At 33.4% G+C, this 19775-nt stretch overlaps 2 protein-coding genes across 2 annotated transcripts; both read right to left on the reverse strand.

Moving 5' to 3' along the window:
• Positions 1–2615: 2615 nt before the first annotated feature.
• On the reverse strand, positions 2616–12998 carry LOC133190537 (transmembrane protein 214-B-like). The gene is made up of 16 exons (XM_061326218.1): positions 12794–12998; positions 12255–12475; positions 10885–11038; positions 8978–9109; positions 8259–8341; positions 7725–7830; positions 7464–7545; positions 7201–7339; positions 6596–6697; positions 6245–6336; positions 5781–5946; positions 4923–5040; positions 4704–4800; positions 4394–4562; positions 3847–3998; positions 2616–3075 (listed from the first exon to the last, which is right to left on the reverse strand). Exons 1-16 carry the CDS (start codon positions 12918–12920, stop codon positions 2952–2954), a joined length of 2064 nt encoding a protein of 687 aa, XP_061182202.1. The 5' UTR covers positions 12921–12998; the 3' UTR covers positions 2616–2951.
• A 3974-nt stretch (positions 12999–16972) lies between these two features.
• Positions 16973–19775, reverse strand: LOC133190966 (elongation of very long chain fatty acids protein 4-like). Its single transcript, XM_061326644.1, has 3 exons — positions 19675–19775; positions 19062–19212; positions 16973–18116 (listed from the first exon to the last, which is right to left on the reverse strand). The coding sequence occupies exons 2-3, from the start codon at positions 19206–19208 to the stop codon at positions 17553–17555; spliced, it is 711 nt and encodes a 236-aa protein (XP_061182628.1). The 5' UTR covers positions 19209–19212; positions 19675–19775; the 3' UTR covers positions 16973–17552.

The raw sequence follows: 19775 nt of genomic DNA on the forward strand, positions 1-19775 counted from the left end.
ATATGAATATTTCTAGATACTGGAAATAAACTTTTTTCCATGTGAGATAAATTTATGGTGTGGACACAGTCACAAATTTTTCTGCAGAAATTTGTCCTAGTGTACTTGAAGTGCATCTAAGACATACAATGGCAATCCAAGAATTCGGCATAATTTTCTACCTGTGGATTGAATAGAAATTGTGATTCCATAGAGTTATGACCCCATGGAATAAAGTACAGTATTTAATATATGTGTGACCAATTAGCTAGGGAATGACCACTCCACAATGTGGCTTCAACTTACAACCCTCAGATTAAAAAAAAAATCCAACACTATATCAACTGATATATTTAACCCACTAGTTAGTGCTAGAAGGAATATGCCTCATATTTGCAACACATAGCCCCTTTAAGTCTGTTACACATGAGTAAACTTAAGGCTCTACACTTGTGAATATTATTCTCAAAAGTTTTTTTTACATGCAACTATCAAGAAGTTTGGAGAATTTTTTTTCCTTATAAGGGTATGTATATAATCAACTTGGTTTCATCCTCGGGTTCTTACTCTTGAGGGCATCAGATATCTCCACTTGCTTGCATGATGTTATATCACTACTGTCAAAGGGCCACACTTAGTGTGTCACTGGTGTTTCCAAATATTCATGTACATGCACAATGGTTGAATGGTACATTATTTGAGAAAAGATATAGGATACATTGGTATCTTTCAATGCATTTTCAAACTTAAACAAGAGGCCCATGGGCCTTATAGGTCAACTGGTCACTGGAGTATCATGTAACAACTTTCCCACAATTAAATTAATGTTTTAAACCAGAGGCCATGAAATTCATAAATTTGAAAGGGGCGCCCTTGTTCATCATAACTATAAACTTAGCTTGTTTACTTAAAACTCAGAAGCAGAGCAGAGGATTATCAAAGAAATAATGCATTTTCACTATATAATCATAAGTGCCCCCACCCCATAGGAACCCCTGACCCTTGGGTCACACATTTCAAAATTTTGGAAGATGCACCCTTGCTCATCATTACTTTGCATTTAGTTTGTTTGCTTAATACCCATGAGCAGAGGGAGAGATTTCCAAAGCATGAATGTTTTTTGCTATATGATCAAAAAAGCCCCACCTTACACCAGAACTTCTGACCCTGGGGCCATGAAATTCACAATTTTGGAAGAGGTACCCTTGCTCAAGATAACTATGTATTTAGTTCATCGTCTTAATACCCAGGAGCAGAGGAGATTTTCAAATAATTAATGGATTTTCACTATATAATCAATAGAGCCCAGCCCTAACACCAGAACTCCATACCCAGGAGCTATGAAATTCACAATTTTGGAAAAGACACCCTTGCTCATCATAGCTATGCATTTAGTTTGTTTGCTTAGTACCCAGGATCAGAGGAGAAGATTTTTAAAGAAATAATGCATTTTCACTATATATTCAACAGAGCCCTGTCATAATAAGCACCAGAACTCCTGGCCCTGGGGCCATGAAGTTCACAATTTTAGTAGACAGCTCAATGCTTATTACAATCATGCTAACAGTTTGACTGCTTGATGTTAAGGAGTAAAGAAGAAGATTTTAAAAGATTTCATTAATTATGATGCTTTTTAGCCCCATCCCCAAGCCCCAGAGGGGCTTCCCCTTCACTCATTAATGCTATATGCAAATTTGATTGAGCGGTTCCTGAGGAAAAGCTGAAAATGTTCAAATGTTAACGCACAACTGACAAAAACAGATAGCAATAGGTCACCTGAGTGACTCAGGTGACCTACTAAACTAGAAATGTATCCATAGGACATGCATGCCCCTACCAGGGTTTACATGTATTAGTAATGCAACATGAAAATTTGTACAAGTGTATGAAATTTAATGAAAATACATGGAGAAGTTTCTTTGAGTTTCACACAAAATAAACAATACAGTCAAAGGTCACTGGGAAGATCAAGGTGATATTCTCACCAAATTATGTATCAGTGCATAAACTTACATAAAAATATCTTTAATAGTTTCTGAAACTGAGCAAGAGGCAAAAAAAGGTCAAGGTCATACATTTAGGACACAGTAGAATAGTTCTCACCAATATGTTTTTAGATAAAAAAATATCTTGAGAAGTTTCTTTGAAACTAAGCCAATTACAAATTTAAGAAATGTGAGGTCAATGGGAAGATCAAGGTCCAAAAATTTTGATGCAGTTCAACAGCACTCACCAAAAATGATTAGCATATGAATCTGATGAAAAATATCTATTTTCTTTGAAACTGAGCTAAATTAAAGAATTTTTTATGCAGTTGAATAGCTCTCACCAATATGTATCAGCATATGAAGCTTGAAATATCTTAGTTTCATTGCAGTTGAGCTAAATGTAAAGTCAAGGGAAAGGTTAAGGTCAAAAAATGTTGATGCAGTTAGCTCTCATCAATATGTATCAGCATATATAAGGTTTGATAAAAATTCTTACTTTCTTCAAAACTGTACGGTAAATGCAGTGTGATGGAGGGACAGAAGGATGGAAACAGACATGACAAACATTACCAGTATATACCCAGGCTATATTCATGGTGGGGCATAAAAATCAATAATAAACCATTTGTAATAAAAACAACAAATTCATTCTTATCAATAATTTTAATTTCTTTGGCTGATGATATATTTGGCTATAAATAACATAAATTTATTTCAAGAGGGTACTGTCATATAAAATATTATTTAAACAACAAAGTGTGAGACATTTCGTGAAATTTGACATGATTTAAGGAGACTTGTATCACTTACAGGTGGGTTATGAATTACAACCAAACTCAAATTGATAAGGCTCTTGTCCAAGCAGATACATGTATACTATAAAAATCTCTGTTTTAATTTCAGTTCAATGTGCTTATGGATGTTAGCGTTGCACTTTACGGTCTTTATATCCTGAGATTCCAGAGGCATTTTCTTAGAGACAAGTTACTTCCCTTGTGAGACTAGGAATAAATTTGAACACCACTGTGTAACAAGAACTGCTGAATCCTGAACAAAGGAAATTAGAGTCCGAAAGACTTGCTGCAAAACTTCTGGAGTATACTGACCTCTGAAAAATAAATAAAATAAAGAAATAAATATGGTCTAAACTTAATGATTTTGTAGTCCAAAATGATAACCATAAACAAAACACAACCTGAACATCATAATAGCACTACATGTACAAATTGTGTATATACTGTTCTACTGAACTAGGCACATCTGTTTCAAAAACTCTTTTAAAGATCACATCACTGTCCCGTACTAGAGATATTTTTTTTCTTGTTCCAAATACATTTCTGAAATAACTCATCAACAAGAACCCCAAAAAAGTATCCATTTTAACTCTCTTAAACAGTCTATTAAACTATATTTGTATCAATAAAAAGGCTGTAAGAACCTTCAGAGAATAAATACCCTGTTCTGTTATCTCCCCATTTAGAAAGTGTTAGTAATACCCAACTACGCAAAAGGGTCTGAACTTTAAAAAAAATAGATACATGTGCATAGATCACTTTATATATAGAGTAAGAATTGCTGCACAAATAGGATCATTTAATGTAAGTAAGGCACAAAATTTTTTCTTCGTTCAAAAAATTAAATCTCTTAATATAAAGAGAACACTTAAAAATTATCCTCATTCATCCATAAATTGAAACCCAACCTCCATCTAAATGATGTTCAGAATAAAAGTTATTATTTCTTGAAACAACACCTGAGAAAAGAAAAAAGAAAAAAACTTCAAAATGTTGTGGATATAATGACAAAGTGATTACTATGCCACACTTAGAAACTACTGCATAGTCCATATTCATGTACTCAGAATCAATATCATACTTACAATAAAACCTCTTTTTCAATCCATTTATAAGATGTGAAAAAGAATTGGACCGCACTGGTCCATATAAGATATGTTTTGTCCCGTAAGAAATCCCAGGTTAATAAAAGATGATGGCTGAGATCAGACCACAGCTGAGGTGATAAGGAATAAACCTATAACAAAATAAATATTGAGCTCATTCATTTTTTTTTACTTGTATTCACAATCTGCAGTGTCATCTAAAATCAAACACATCAAGATGATCAATGAAAATCAATTTTAATCACTGGTTTGAGACATTAACTGTACACAAGAATTATTTTTCACATAGTATTTCTACAGATTTTACTTGAAAATGCATGATCTCAATATGGAAAATGTGAAAAATAATCAAAGTATGGAGACTAAGCAATGGCATTTCTTGATCAATGACCCACATATTATCTACTTTTTTTTCAAATTCAATTTAAAACCTGAGATTACATAGTGGACTCCATCACAAACATGCAAACCAATTTTTTTCAATAACCCAAGCACAGTTATTGTTCCTTGTTCAATCAGTCTTTACCTGCTCAGTTAATTGAAGTAGTTTGATGTACAGCCATTCTCGTTGTGGGGTACTAACTTCCCAAACATAGTAGGCCCCAAATTTGACCTTTGACCATCCAACAGCAACATATGGTGAGATGGTGTTGATAGCTTTCTCAGCAAACAAGGGAACATTAACTTTCAGCCAGCTACAAGAACCAATAATTGAGCAGAATTTTAATGTCTGACTTACAGTCAATAAGAACAGTATCTAGAAAATATGGAAAAAATAATAAAAAAGAGCAAAAAAGAATTTCCTACGAATGAATTTACTTATAAACGCCATATACCTGAATGTCATCACTGTGTAATGAGACAGCTTGCTCCATACTTGTTCTGTGAAAGCTAAAATCCCATAATCCTCGAGGAACCTAACAGTTCTCGAAGCTAAAATTAATCCAAATACAATTATTCATTCATGTTATCGCATCAAGTATGTTTATAAAAGTCAAAATGCAGAAGGTCAAAAGTTACACATATTCATACAGCAGCAACATGAGGTCACCTACCTCTTAAAGTCTTGCTGGAGTAAATGTCATATGCAACTATTGCAGACAGTGTGCCGATCAACAGGAAAACAACCCAGAACCAAGGGAAGTGTGTCTGCTCCATCTTCTGAAGCAATTCCTGCATAAAATATGGATTCATTGGATTTATTGCTCAGTATATTATTATTTATTAATTTGAAACCATTTTTCCTTAACGTTCATCGATACTCTGATAAGAGAGATAACTCTGAATTGCTAAAACATTATTCATTTATAAATTTGCCAAGTTGAAATGTCTTTTTTGTCTAATTTTGCCTCACAAGCTCTGCTTTAATTATTTATTTTTTTTTACTTAAAAAATACATTTCTTTTGGAAAATCATAATCATTAAAGCAACATTGTATGTGAGTGAACAGACGGTTTATGAAACTTAATTACAATATTCATCATCTTGCAGCATTGTGATCTGTAAAATTTATCATTCTGTGAAATTCAGAATAGCAGCATTGGAGAGCAAGTATAGAACAAGATGTGTTTGTGAAACACTATGCCCCCGATGGTAACACAATTCTGGAGTGGGACATAGACTACAGTGCAATAGTTATGGCCAATGTTAAAGTTTTTCAATTGTAGGTCAAAGGTCACAGTTGAGGTCACATGATCAAAAATTTCTGTACTAATGGAAAGGTCTTGTCATAATGAACACTCATGTCAAATATTAAAGCCTTACCCTTGACAGCGCAATAGTTATGGGCTAGGTTAAAGTTGACAACAGACAAACAGACAAACAGACAGACAGGACAAAAACAATATACCCCGGGATCTTTCGATCCGGGGGCATAAAAACTTCTATATCAAATTTTCTTCTCCTGTCTTTACCTTACAAACAGTAACACACTCCTGATAACCATCAATACTGTTTCTGCCCTGGGTAGCCAGTTCCTCATTCGTGATAGAAAAGGACCTCAGAGTGTTCTGGAACAGCTTCTTGTCAATTTTAGAGCCAACCTTATCCCAGTTCTGTGCCAGGTAATTCAACAGGACACTAAAGAACAAAACAAGGTTTATACATGTATTCTCAATATCTAACAGGCATTTCAATATGCTCTGTGCTCCAAAACTTTCTTGAAGTTATTAACAACTCTTTTTTTTCCTAAATCTTCTTAATCAGAAGAAATATGGTAACACAATGCTAAAAGTGTACATGTTTTTATTGTAAAGAGAGCTTCTGTGTATTTTATACAAATACAGGTACATGTACATATAAATAGATTCTTAATTTGTTAAAATATTATCACTTGATTTGTACGAAGTAACCACATCTCCCCTGCTTTTCCCCTTACCTTGACTGCGGAAGCTGTTTTGTGTACATCTGACACCACACAGCAAAGCATTGTTTATCAGACGCAAGGCAGTCCACTAAGCTTGGTAAAATCTGGGAGGAAAAGTTTAAGCAATATATTTATTGCATCTTTTTAAAAATGTGTTTGTAAGAATGAAAGAATTCCTATGGAAGTTTGGCTCTAATTTCATGTAATTCAGTGTTACCTAAAAATTGTGTAAGACTAAGTGCAATAAATACATATACAGAATTTGACAAACAAAATTACTTGCAGTGAAACCAAAACTTTATATCAAGAATATCAGTTTGATAGAGATGAGATTTTTTCTTTGTCAACCCTGTGAAGACTGACCTCTGATTTCATGGTTCTGCTACTTCCTGGTGTGACCCTGGTTAGGTAGGATGGGAAAACCTGCCTCAAACCATGTGACTTGTCATTGGCCAGGGCTATTTTCTGAAAAACAGAATTGTTTTGGTTAAATATTCAAAGTAGCTCAGCACAGAACCAAGCATTACACATGTGACTCTGGTTCAAATGCAGTGACCCTTATGTGCAAGTAAAAGCACATCTGAAATTATGACAAACCAATCAATTTGGCAGGGGTAACCAGTTACATGTAGGACAACAAAATATCAAAATTTAAAATATTTGACCTCTTGGTCCTCTCGTAACCTCTCAATAAACCTTACAATTTAGTTATTGAAATGGTTCTTACATTGCAGCACTCCATAATAGCAGTTAAAATTGAAATATCAACAACATGTTTTATCAGTACTGGTGCTACAATTGTAGCCTTTTTTTTGCTTTCCTGTTTGTTAGTCAAGAACTGAAGTTGTGATTAAATAACACATTCATAGCAAAACCCTTCCAATACTGAAAGGGTTAGTTAGAAAATTAAAATCCCCTCTTATGTTAATCTGAAGTTCTTTGTAAAAATTAATTTCCAGTAACCTTACCTTGAGCTTTGGGTAGAGAGTCTGCAGTTTCTTGGCAAGATCTTTTGGCAGATTCTGGTCACTGAAGATCATGTCTACCAGGAAAAAGTACTCCTTCAATGACATTTCCCCAGACAGCTTCTTCATGTCTGTATGGGTCCTAAATCCAAAGAAAATTCTTTTTCATAGATGGTCATATCAATATTCAAAAGGTGTCAAGTCTCATCATATTTACATACATGTACAACCCTACATTGCTATTTTTGAGACTTAGATTTTCTTACTGGAAGAGCTCCTCCAGATAGTCCACACAGTAAGGGGCCACAGGTCTAACTTTCAACATGGGCATCATTACTTCCATCCAAACTGAAAAACACATCTTCAGTCATGAGTATTACATTTAAATATTGTATTTTGCAACAAAGTTCCAGTAAACAAGAGAATAACTTTATTATGCAAAAAATATTTCTTTTAATAATTTTATTATTTATTCATTATCCATATTCAGGGATGATGTACATGAAGATGAATGTAAAAATCCCCACCTCTGAGCCCACTCCTGAAGTCCTTGTTACCACACACTCCAAGACACCAGAGAATGGACAGACACCTGGGCAGTTTGTTCTGATGAGTGGTCAGCAATTCCAGGTACTGAAATCACAAACCCAGATTTCAATATATCACCACTCTTATATAATCAATATTGTTTTATCATCAATATATTACCACTCTTGTATAATCAATATTATTGAATTATCGATATACATGTACATGTATTACCACTCTTGTAACTCAAAACCTTGTGAATATTGTCTTTTAACCCTTATTAAAATTCATGAAAAATCAAATTCTGAACTCAGGGTTGTTCCTAAGACCTAGGGACTGGGAAATATCTCTGCCTTTAATGACTTAACCCCCCCTCCCCCGTTACTCTTATATTCCCCCTCAACCCCCTGTTAGGGGATCCCCTTTTACTTTTTTAATGTCCCCTGCTATTTCAATTCTTAGGAAAAACCCTGAAACTTGTTTTAAAATACACTGTAGTATAAATATGAATTATTCCAGATGATGAGAAATACCTGCTGGGTCTTTGTCAGAGCAATGTTTGGCTTTGTGTACACCAACAACTGGATAAAAATTCTGTATCCATAGCTGGAGTTGCCTGATATCAACAAAATATTCATACAGATAATTTCCTGTGTAATTACATTATCTTAATTCATGAGCCAAATGCTCAAATATTAAGGTTTTTAATTTATGTGGATATTGTCTTTCTAAGTTTTAAATGATTATAAAATAAAAAGCTGACATTAATTGATTCAGTGTCAGTCTATAATTATATCATTAATACATGTATATTGTTTCAATCTTTTTTTTATTGCACAATATTCTTGCATCTTTAAAAGAATAGACACAATACAGATAATGTGTAATGTAGACTAAAAATAAGGATTAAAAGTGCATCATTTTTCCAGAAAGTGAAAGTTACCCTCCAGTTGCATATGCATTATGATAATGGAATCTATAACTATTTTGACTACAATTCCCCTTTCTTGTGTGTACAAACTCTGATGAAATATCAAAGTTTGTTTTGGATGATGTCTGCATAAAACGTGTTAATTTCTCAAAGAAACCATGTTTTCTTCTGTGCTGTTAAATTAGATTCAAGTCCTACAAATTCTGTCATTTTTCAATGAGCTTTCCAGAATCTGCATGTAAATGGGGGATTAAGTATTTTAATCACTGAGCATCATTAGGGGTGAGTCTCTGATGTATTAAAGTATATGAGAAATATTACCTTTGTTCATTTCTGACAGCATAGTGGTTATACTATGGTACAGCAGGTGCTCCAGAGTTTCTGCTGAAGCCTCTCTTATTACAGATTTGATCACATCCTGACATTTGTTACTTAGATGACACAGAGGATAATCTAAATTAATAAAGAAAAATAGGAATATCGTAATGCAATAGTTTTGGTTTATTAAAATGGAAGATAAGAAAAATCTTAAATTTTGAAATCTCCAATGGATATAAAACAAGAGGCCCATGGGCCACATCGCTCACCTGAGCACATTGGCTAGGCAAAAGCACAATCAGTTCAGTATTGAAAAGACCGGGGGGGGGGGGGGGGGGGGCTTGAATTTTAAACTACCTGATGATACTTCCATGTCAATATAACATATGGCTTTGTTAAACTTGAGAAGATTTTTTAAAAAAAATATTCCCATATATTCCTTTGTAAAAATTTGATCCCTCATTGTGGCTCCTCCCTATCCCAGGGGTCATCATTTGAACAAACTTGAATCTACACTACCTGAGGATGCTTCCATATCAATATGACTAAACATAGCTTTTCTGTTCTTGAGAAGAAATATTTTTTCTATATGTTCTTATGTAAAACTTTCCATCCCCCATTGGGCCCCATCCTACCCCTGGGGGTCATCATTTGAACAAAATTGAATCTACACTACCTGAGGATGCTTCCATATCAATATGACTAAACATAGCTTTTCTGTTCTTCAGAAGAAGATATTTTCCTTTATATTTCTATGTAAAACTTTGATCCTCCATTGTGGCCCCGCCCTACCCCCGGTGGTCATGATTTGAACAAACTTGAATCTACACTACCTGAGGATGCTTCCATATAAATATGACTCATCATGACTTTGCTGTTCTTGAGAAGAAGATTTTTAAAGATTTTTCCTATATATTTCTATGTAAAACTTTGATCCTCCATTGCGGCCCCGCCCTACCCCCGGGGGTCAAGATTTGAACAAATTTGAATCTACACTACCTGAGGATGCTTCCATATAAATATGACTCATCATGGCTTTGCTGTTCTTGAGAAGAAGATTTTTAAAGATTTTTCCTCTATATTTCTATGTAAAACTTTGATCCTCCATTGCGGCCCCGCCCTACCCCCGGGGGTCAAGATTTGAACAAATTTGAATCTACACTACCTGAGGATGCTTCCATATAAATATGACTCATCATGGCTTTGCTGTTCTTGAGAAGAAGATTTTTAAAGATTTTTCCTCTATATTTCTATGTAAAACTTTGATCCTCCATTGCGGCCCCGCCCTACCCCCGGGGGTCATGGTTTGAACAAACTTGAATCTACACTACCTCAGGATGCTTCCATATAAATATGACTCACCCTACCCCCGGGGGTCATGATTTGAACAAACTTGAATGTACACTACCTAAGGATGCTTCCACATGAGTTTCATCTTTCCTGGCCCTATGGTTCTTGAGAAGAAGATTTTTAAATGATGCCATTATTTTTTTCAGTAATTCCTAATTATCTCCCCTTGAAAGAGGGCGTGGCCCTTCATTTGAACAAACTTGAATCCCCTTTACCCAAGGATACTTTGTGGCATGTTTGGTTGAAATTGGCCCAGTGGTTCTTGAGAAGAAGTCGAAAATGTGAAAAGTTTACACAGACAGACAGACGGACAGACAGACAGACAGACGCCGGACAAAATGTGATCAGAAAAGCTCACTTGAGCTTTCAGCTCAGGTGAGCTAAAAAATTCTGAGGAAAAGTAAAACATGCTTAATATTGTAATATTGTTCCCACTAATACTGAAATCAAATTTTGTTTGGAGTCTTCTTAAATTCACCATCCTCTTAAATTCACCAAAGCAGTTTAAGGATTTACCTTACTGTACCATGCTTATATCCCATGGCTCAAACTGTACCTACCCCTGGGCTTATTCTTCATGATTGGATCAGGTTCAGGACATTGTTCAAGTTTGATGTTCAACAGTGAAGCCAAATCTTTTAACCAGACCTCTATATTTCCAGGAAAACTAGATTTTGTAATCATCAAGGCAGCTTCCAGATCATCCTTCTTTATCTACAAATTAAAGTAAAATTCTCAATGGTTTCTTAACTAGCACTGCATGGAAGGGAGACAGTGCATGTTCAATCAGAGACATAAATAACAGAGATTTACAACTGTTCAAAATATTGTGATTTTTTGAGTGCCTTATACTGTTTACTTTATTCAAATCTTGCACCATTTAATTCACAAAAATCTTTGTAATTATGAATAGTAGAAGCTTTATATTTATATCAACATACTTTTCAGAACGATATACTGTATGTGCACTTAAAAAAGCGAGCTTCATATTTTAGTGGCTTTGGCACAGACAACGATGCGCTAATTCATGAATACCACTAAGAAATCATTTATAAATACAATACACGGCACGGACATGTGTAGCGCTAATTCATGTTATGCCAACAACTCCATACCCAGTGGTTACGCTAAATTTTGAATACGCCAATTAATGTACATGTACAGTATTTTCACAAGTTTCTTTTATACACTAACAAAAGAGAAATCAGAAATACTAACAGGTGACCCACGGTCGGCCATATATTTCCACGATTTTGACATCTGATCATTGATCTCTTTAATTTGCTTAGTGTGCTTTTAATAATCAACATACATGTATAGAGTTTTAAAACTTTAAAGATCATACACTTATGTTATAAAATTGAAATTAATTGAACTTAAGCTCAAAATACACAACCAAATAAGAGTAATTGCTGAGACCATCACATATTATTTTAAAGGCAGAGTTGTGAATCTCTGGTATTTTATGTCTCTGGCTCAATAATGGTGAATTAAATACAGACTTTTAGCTAGTGTGGTTTGATTCTTTGATCATTCTGATGACTGAACTTTTGTTGTATTGAACTAACACCATGGAAAATGCTGAAATGCCTTCCTCCAGTATGATACAAATACATAAAGACATTAATTCCGAGGGACTCATACAGCATTATAAAGATGGCTCTCTTCTGGACACCATAGGGAAAACAGAAGAGAATGGTTCAAGACCAAGTCACTTGGTGGTGGACAGTGAAAGCCGAAATTAAAAAGAACAAAAGAGAAGTTGGGGAACAATCCAGAAGCTAACCAGTTACAGACAAGGATGGAGAACCCTTGTTACTGTCTTATACACCTATACAGGCAATTAAGTAAGTAAGTAATTCAATTTATGTCATTAAATATTCACAGTACATAAAGAGATTCAGTCAATGTCATTAAATATTAAAATTACCTCAGCCACTGCTGCCAAAAAGTCAGCTGGCTTCTTTTTCTCTGGTTCTGTCTTTTGCATTTTTTTCTTTGGCTGAACTGTCTTTTTTCCAGCATTGGCAAATCCATTGGCTTTGCTTGCGTCTTTTGCCTCTGCTTTGGCTTGTACATTGGCCTGCTGTTGTTTTTTCTCCTTTTCCAGAAACACATTAAACAGAGTGCTAGATTCCTTTAAAGCTGGAACTATAAATGTTGATAAAAGTCATATAAAGAAAGAAACTAGGTGTTCAAAAATTTAGAAAATAATGTAATGTTATGAAACAGCTGTTTCTTGTAGATGAGCATCTTTGACACACATTGGAAGGTTTAGTGTAAACATGGTAAACATTAAACTTCAAACACACAACTCGTTTTCTGTGTAATGAATTAACTTTTTTGAACTGTGTAAAAAATAAAATAATCATAAATATCTATTCTCTAACATCTGATTTCGATTGCATAACATGATCAAATACAGATGTTCAAACAATAATGGTGACGTTGACACTTGTTGATTCTTACCGTGGTTGTCCGCTTTCGGCATCCCATCGACGATTTTTTTCCTTTCACCGCGACTGACAGGCGTTGGAATCTTGCTCTTCTTACCCTTTCCAACAACTTCCCAGTGTGGTGAAGCAGTACTGGCCATTATAACCACAGTTGTGAGATGTAACCGGCTTGTTGAACTTACGTGTTGCAACTACAAGTTTTTCTAAAATCGAAACCGGACTCGAGAGCAATAATTTTTCCGGAAGATCTCATTCTTTGGTCTTTTTATCCTTAGCTAAAAGATACACGTTTATTCTGAAAGTATTTATACTCCGTCGTAGATTAATAAATAGTCTATACAACATAAATTGAGTCTGTTATTTAAAAATCCCCATTCAACTGTAAAAGTAGATAGCTTGTATCTTTCACATTAAATCCCCATGAAGGATTTAATTCAGAAATATACACCAGCTCACCAAATCTTAAGAAAAATTTTCCCTACTTCAATTATGAAAAATATCCTCTTATAGAATTTTTTTCTGAGAGTAGATATCATACCGTACTTTTTCATGCATGTAAGTGGTTACTTATACTTACATCTAATGTACTACTGGCTTTATGGCTGCCCGAGTTTTTGAAATGAATGGAAAAAAAAAATACAAAAGGGTAAATTTCAATTTTTTTTAACCCCCCCAAAAAAGTCTCATCAGAATGTTTTCCAGAATGCATGGCTTTGACTTCTAGCAAAAAGTTTAAAAGACATTATCCAAGGTATGTGTCTGAGTTAAATATATTTAGTTGAATTCATGAAGTCAAAATAAGGAGTGCTTCATCTTTTCCAGTTCAAATTAACAAGGTTATGTAGATGTTATGGGAGCACTGGCAGTTATTTTAGTGTATATACATGTAGTATTAAAAAGACCTTGGATTGATGAATTATTAATGCTCTAAATAATCAGTTTGACCAAATCTATGACACCTAGTATTCAGATTGGAAAATTAGTCAATGCAACTCAGACAACCAAATACACCTTTTTTCATTTATTGTAGACATATATCAAAATACAGTCCTCTTTTGTGTATTTTATAAATGTAGTCAAAATATAGTACTATAAATATAATGATATGTATTACTGGTACATCCAAATAAATACAGTCATGGTTTAATATATCTAATATCATTGACTGATAAAAGAATACATATAATATAGTTACACTGTTTATATAATTATAGTTTGATATATTCCACTTAAACATTAAATTAAAATGATAAAAAAAAATGAAATTTTAATTTACTTAAAAAGTGTATTCATTGAAAAACATTTCGCAAATTAAATGTAAAATTTCAAAGCACAAAGCTATTAAATAAAATAATATCAAATATCTTGTTTTTCATTTTAGGATATTCAGTAAGTCAAGATAGCTGCAGATATTTAGCTCATTGGTCTGAAAATACTGTGATGAACATTAACTTGGTCATCCATCCCAATTTTTTTTCCAGATCAGTGAGCTACAGATCTGCAGCTGAAGTAGCATTTATTAAGCTCTACTGGTTTGTACTTATGACAAAGGAAAAGAAGCACCTGGACTTGAAACTATGGAAACACCAATAAATAGAATTATGATCTTTGGTTAGTCTCTTTGTGTTAGGCAAGATTTATTGAAATCGGACTAAAACTGTTGGAGGAATAGCCTACAGAAATTTTTAATAATAATAATCATGGTAACATAGTCTTTGAAAATCAAATTAAAACAGATAAACATACTTAAACATGCAAACATACATATGTATTTTATTATAATAGTCTGGTACCAGTAGCGTTTTAAAAGAAATTCACAGAAAATTCTACTTTTAGTAACTGAGGCAACATCTTTCAAAGAAATCAAAACCCATGCAATAATCAGAATTCTGTACTTTTATCATGCATTTTTACTTGTGTATCAAGTCCTTTTGAAATTGGACCAAAACTTTAGGAGGAGTAGTGTTCTAAAGAATTGTTACAGACAAACAGACAGACTATGAAGGATACCTTACTATTGCATGAACTCTTCTGGTCTCTGAGTTAAAATGGATTTCAACATACATAAACAAGGGAAAAGATCCTTCATTTTTACAAAGAATACATCTGTTAGCATGTAGTAAACAATGAACATAAATGCTATAAATTATAATGTCCTAACTAAGGCAATTATTTGAGGACATTACTAAACTATACAATTATTACTATTTTTAATTTGCTCTCAATAACTGAAACTGAGAAATGATATCAAAACAGGTTTCTCATCAGCTACCTAAAACAAATTGATAGACACAAGTAGTTTATTTACCGGTAAGAACACACTGATTTGAATATTGATTGAGTACAGAAACATCCACTCTGGCATGATTCTTTTCACATTTACACTGACTCTAAATTCAACGTTCATAAACTCTCTGCTCACTCAAATAAAACGTTTCTTTAACTCTTATGATTTTCCAAAAGAAATATATTTGTTAAATCAAATACAAACAATTATAGCATAGCTATATTGGACAAAAAAAGACCTTTCAACTTGACAAATTTATAAAGGAATAATAGACATTTAAGTCATTAATAGTTATCTCTCTTATCAGAGTATCAATGAACCTTACGTCAATTTCTGTGAATATATCACCTAGCATAATTCACAATTGCTTGGGATTTATCTGTGATTACATGACATTTGTAAGTATTTGGACATTTCTTAATCAAACAAGATGTGTTTGTGAAACACTGATGCCCCCGCATGGCAGCTTATGGTGAAGGTTAAAGTTTCTCAAATGCAGGTCAAACTCCAAGGTCTAGAGATCAAAAATGCTGCCCAAAGAAAGGACTTGTTTCAATGGATATACTTGGTAAATCTTTGATTACGAGGGCATAATAAAAAAAATATACATGTAAGTACCACAGTTAAAAAACAATGCTACACATTTAATCTTTCATGTTTGTTGCAAAAAAATACAATACAAAATTTCTACTTCTCGGAATGTTTTGTGCTGCTACATTCAAAACAAAGTGCAAAATATCATGCTCATGCATTCAAATCTTATCCATTGCTTGCTTGAGTATACGACCCACAACCAAATATATAAGCTCAAACATGACTATGAAATAATGTGCACAGAAATTAATGTCTCTTTTACAAAACCTAATTTAAAAAAAAGTAAACTACTGATAAAAAGTTAACAACCACACTTGTGAAACTAAAATTATAGCTCCATTTTACGTTTTATATTATATCTCTTTTCTTTGAGTAGAAAACTCCAGAGTCCTAGCATAATACAATGTACAAGTATAAAAGCTTTGAATCTGAAATTCTGCTCCTGTGGTGACTTAGAGTATTAGAAATAGAACTTGAGATAACCAGTATTTACATGCTATTCTCTATCAAAAAACAAAAAACAAAACAAAAAAAACCAAAAAAAAAAAAAAAACCACTACACTAATTTAAAACCTGAGATCATTCACAAACAAGGAGCCTTCACAAAAACCTGAATGCTTATAAATCTTGAAAGGAAAAGTACTCATGATTTACTACTTTGAAAACCAGAGTTAGAAAAATGTATACAATGTCTAAGAACCTCTAGATGTTGCACACTAAACATTGTGTTTTAAAAACTGGTAAATATAACAGGTATGTTACAGTAAAACTTGTTTAATCCAGACACTACTGGTTCCTAAGCAATTGGCAGATTAGAGCACATTTTGGATTATAGACACATTTTTAACAACTGAATTTACTGAAATGGACTTTAAAGTTTACATCATTTTAGGCAAGACTTGGGAATACACAACATCTGGATTAAACAAGTTTCACTGTATTACACAATGCACAAAGAAAAAAATTACACTTGTTATAGCATAAATCCTAACTTTTCATGTATTCAAATGTGCTGAGCTTTTCTTCAGTTCACTAACCGGTATGTTCAATGGCAAAATCTCACAGATTCAGCACCATAAATAACAAATAGGTGAATGAAATATTCACAATAACACTGACAAATCTCATAAACCTTTGACAATAATTTTGGTAAGTATAATTGTTTACACAAGGTATGGAATCAAATTTGATGTCACATAAACTTTTCTGTGTCTTTATAAATGTCTAATTTGAATTTCATTGTGTTGTAGTTTGCATGATAACTGTGATTCAATGTTATCAAATTAACACCTTTCCTTTTCACAAATTATGAGATAAAAGTACTTTCAACAAATAAGAATGTGTTGACAGAATCATTGATGGATATCCATGTACATGTACCTGGTGATTGCTGGCAATAAAATTTTTCACAATTACTAACACATGCTTAATACACAAAGATTACTTGACAACTATTGCACATAATACTAATAATGCTAAGAAACTGAGGAGATGAATACAGTGCCTGCTGTCACACAAACCCTTAACTTAAACACATACATGTAAGAATCGTTGCTTTGTACACAAGAAAATATCACAGTTATTTTCGAGCAACATTTGGTAAAGGTGTTATACATGTACGAGTTAATTAAGAGATTACAATAATAAATACTCCCTGAGAGTTGAATAAAATGAATATCAATTTGAAACATATTTGAAGCAAATACTGGTACTAAAGCTTTTGAGAATGTTGAAATGTCGAGTATTACAATATCCTTTTGCTGTACGGTAATTGGAATTATAGGCTGTTCAACATCTTTGAGCAAAAAGTTCTGCAAATCGATTAAACTCATAAATTTAGGGAATTTTTTTTGTGTGACATGTTAACCATAGCAAATTTTTAAATAAATAATTAAGATTCTTTCAATTTTTTTGGTGCGAGGTAAGCTTTATAATAAAAATTTGAGAACAAAACTGTCATAGTAATCCCATAAAAAATCCCATAAATACAAAATCCATGGTACACATAGCCAATAGTGGCATGCACAAATCCTATGAAAAATTGGAATATCTGTAGCTCTGTAATATGTCTTTTCCAGGGGAATGACTTCTCGGGAAAAAGAGCTGATAGGCCATAGTATGTGTACAATACAATATGAACAAAGGAATTGTTCATGAGATAGAAGGCAATTCCTGGCCACGGGTACATATGGTACGCCACATCACTGAGCAGGAGGATGGAGCTGTGGTGGTAGACGTGGAGGAAGCTGATCTGTCGCCGCCTGTGCCGCACAATCATGAATACGGTGTCCAAGAGCTCCAGAAGCTTTGTCAGCCAGTATAAGCGATAGACGGGTTTTAGCATCTTCGAGTCACCCTTTTGGAACACTGAATCACTTTGGAGAATTCCCCTTAGGAAACCGACAAAGGCAATGATACTGACCAAACTGCAGGCAAAGTTGTGGAGAATGAGAATCTAAAATTATACATATGTATATAAAAAAGAGGCTTTTCAGAGTAAATTTTTTAACGAAAAAAGGTCAATACATTGAAAGGGAGAAAAAGTGAACTGAAAATATGTAATGTAGATCACCAAATTTTCATGATACCTTATTTTCTCACGATAGTTACATTGTATTTGGTATTTATAAGTGAGACAAAATTTTCAGGGATTCTAGTTGTTGGTCTAATAAAAATATACGAGAATGAATTTTTGCAATCAGACAGTCTTGCATAATAATGTGAAAATAAAGTTATTGAGAATAAAAAGGTGTTTTATAGTAATTATGAAAGAGGAAAAAAATCTGTGAAATGACATAATTATTGGAAAATATAGTATTTTATTGATATCCATAATGTCATGGTGTATTGATTAAACAAGCAATTTCTTGTTTTTCTTTTTCTTTTGATAAGCAATTCTTCCTAACAAGGTCCTTGGAGCAGAAATTATAATTATTGTACCACTTTGTTCTAACAATTGGATTGTAAATTAACTTTTATCATTTTTAATAAACAACTCACTTAACAGATTTGTACTGGAAATGTTTTACTTAATGAACGGATTTGTACTGGAGATGTTTTACATACTGGACGAATTTGTACTAGAGATGTTTTACTTACCGAACGGATTTGTACTGAAGATGTTTTACATACTGGATGGATTTGTACTGGAGATGTTTTACTTACCGAATGGATTTGTACTGGAGATATTTTACTTACCAAACGGATTTGTACTGGAGATATCTTACTTACCGAACGAACGGATTTGTACTGGAGATGTTTTACTTACCGAACGGATTTGTACTGGAGATGTTTTACATACTGGACAGATTTGTACTGGAGATATTTTACTTACCTAATGGATTTGTACTGGAGATGTTTTACTTAACAAACGGATTTGTACTGGAGATGTTTTACTTACCAGACGGATTTGTACTGGAGATGTTTTTCGCTGCCATATGGGGGCCAGGAAGAGAATCATGAACAAGTAACAACAGCAGACTGGAAAGGAAGGTAGAGAAACCGTGACCCTCAGGAATCTCAGAAGACTGTCGAGTGTCAACGCCATGACTCTATAAGTATAGATAGCAATCTGGTAAATAAAAAACTAGACTGTTGAGCATATTGAGTGTCAACGCCATGACTCTATAAGTATAGACAGTGATCTGGTAAATGAAAAACTACTATAACCAACATTTTACTGTAATTTAATTCATGTATTGTAAATGTTTGAGTGGGTCAGAGATTTGTATTTAATCAAATTGGGATAAAACAATACATTTATTTCTACAGACAAAGAAAAATAGATTTATAAGTAGACTAAATTTAACTAAATTACTTCTGCTTATATGTTGTAAACCTTTAATGAGCACCAAGAAATGAAAATCCTTCATACATGTATAATATTTCTTATTCTAAATTATGTCATTATAAACTCTTTAATTTGTGTATCTCGTACCTAAATTGTAGCATAAATATAGTATATACAGCATAATTATTTCTTGTTTCAAAAATAAATCAATGTTTTAGCTTACCATATGTGACTCTTCCACCTGATGCTCTATAGAGGCTGTATTATAGGTTACACCTGCAGCTTAGCTTAGTATTGATCATTATCACCTGTCCAAGAAATAAA

This window comes from Saccostrea echinata, unplaced genomic scaffold (assembly GCF_033153115.1).
Source record: "Saccostrea echinata isolate AGI-Se365-2 ecotype Australia unplaced genomic scaffold, CSIRO_AGI_Sech_v1 ptg000022l, whole genome shotgun sequence".
NCBI lineage: Eukaryota > Metazoa > Mollusca > Bivalvia > Ostreida > Ostreidae > Saccostrea > Saccostrea echinata.

Coding starts and splice junctions, on each gene's coding strand:
- LOC133190537 (XM_061326218.1), bottom strand. CDS start 12,920: ATGGCCAGTACTGCTTCACCACACTGGGAAGTTGTTGGAAAGGGTAAG. Junction 11,039..12,254: donor TTTTGGCAGCAGTGGCTGAG/GTAATTTTAATA, acceptor TTTAATTTGTAG/ATAAAGAAGGATGATCTGGA. Junction 6,698..7,200: donor CTCTCTACCCAAAGCTCAAG/GTAAGGTTACTG, acceptor TCTGTTTTTCAG/AAAATAGCCCTGGCCAATGA.
- LOC133190966 (XM_061326644.1), bottom strand. CDS start 19,208: ATGGCGTTGACACTCGACAGTCTTCTGAGATTCCTGAGGGTCACGGTT. Junction 18,117..19,061: donor CTCCAGTACAAATCCGTCTG/GTAAGTAAAACA, acceptor GTATAATTTTAG/ATTCTCATTCTCCACAACTT.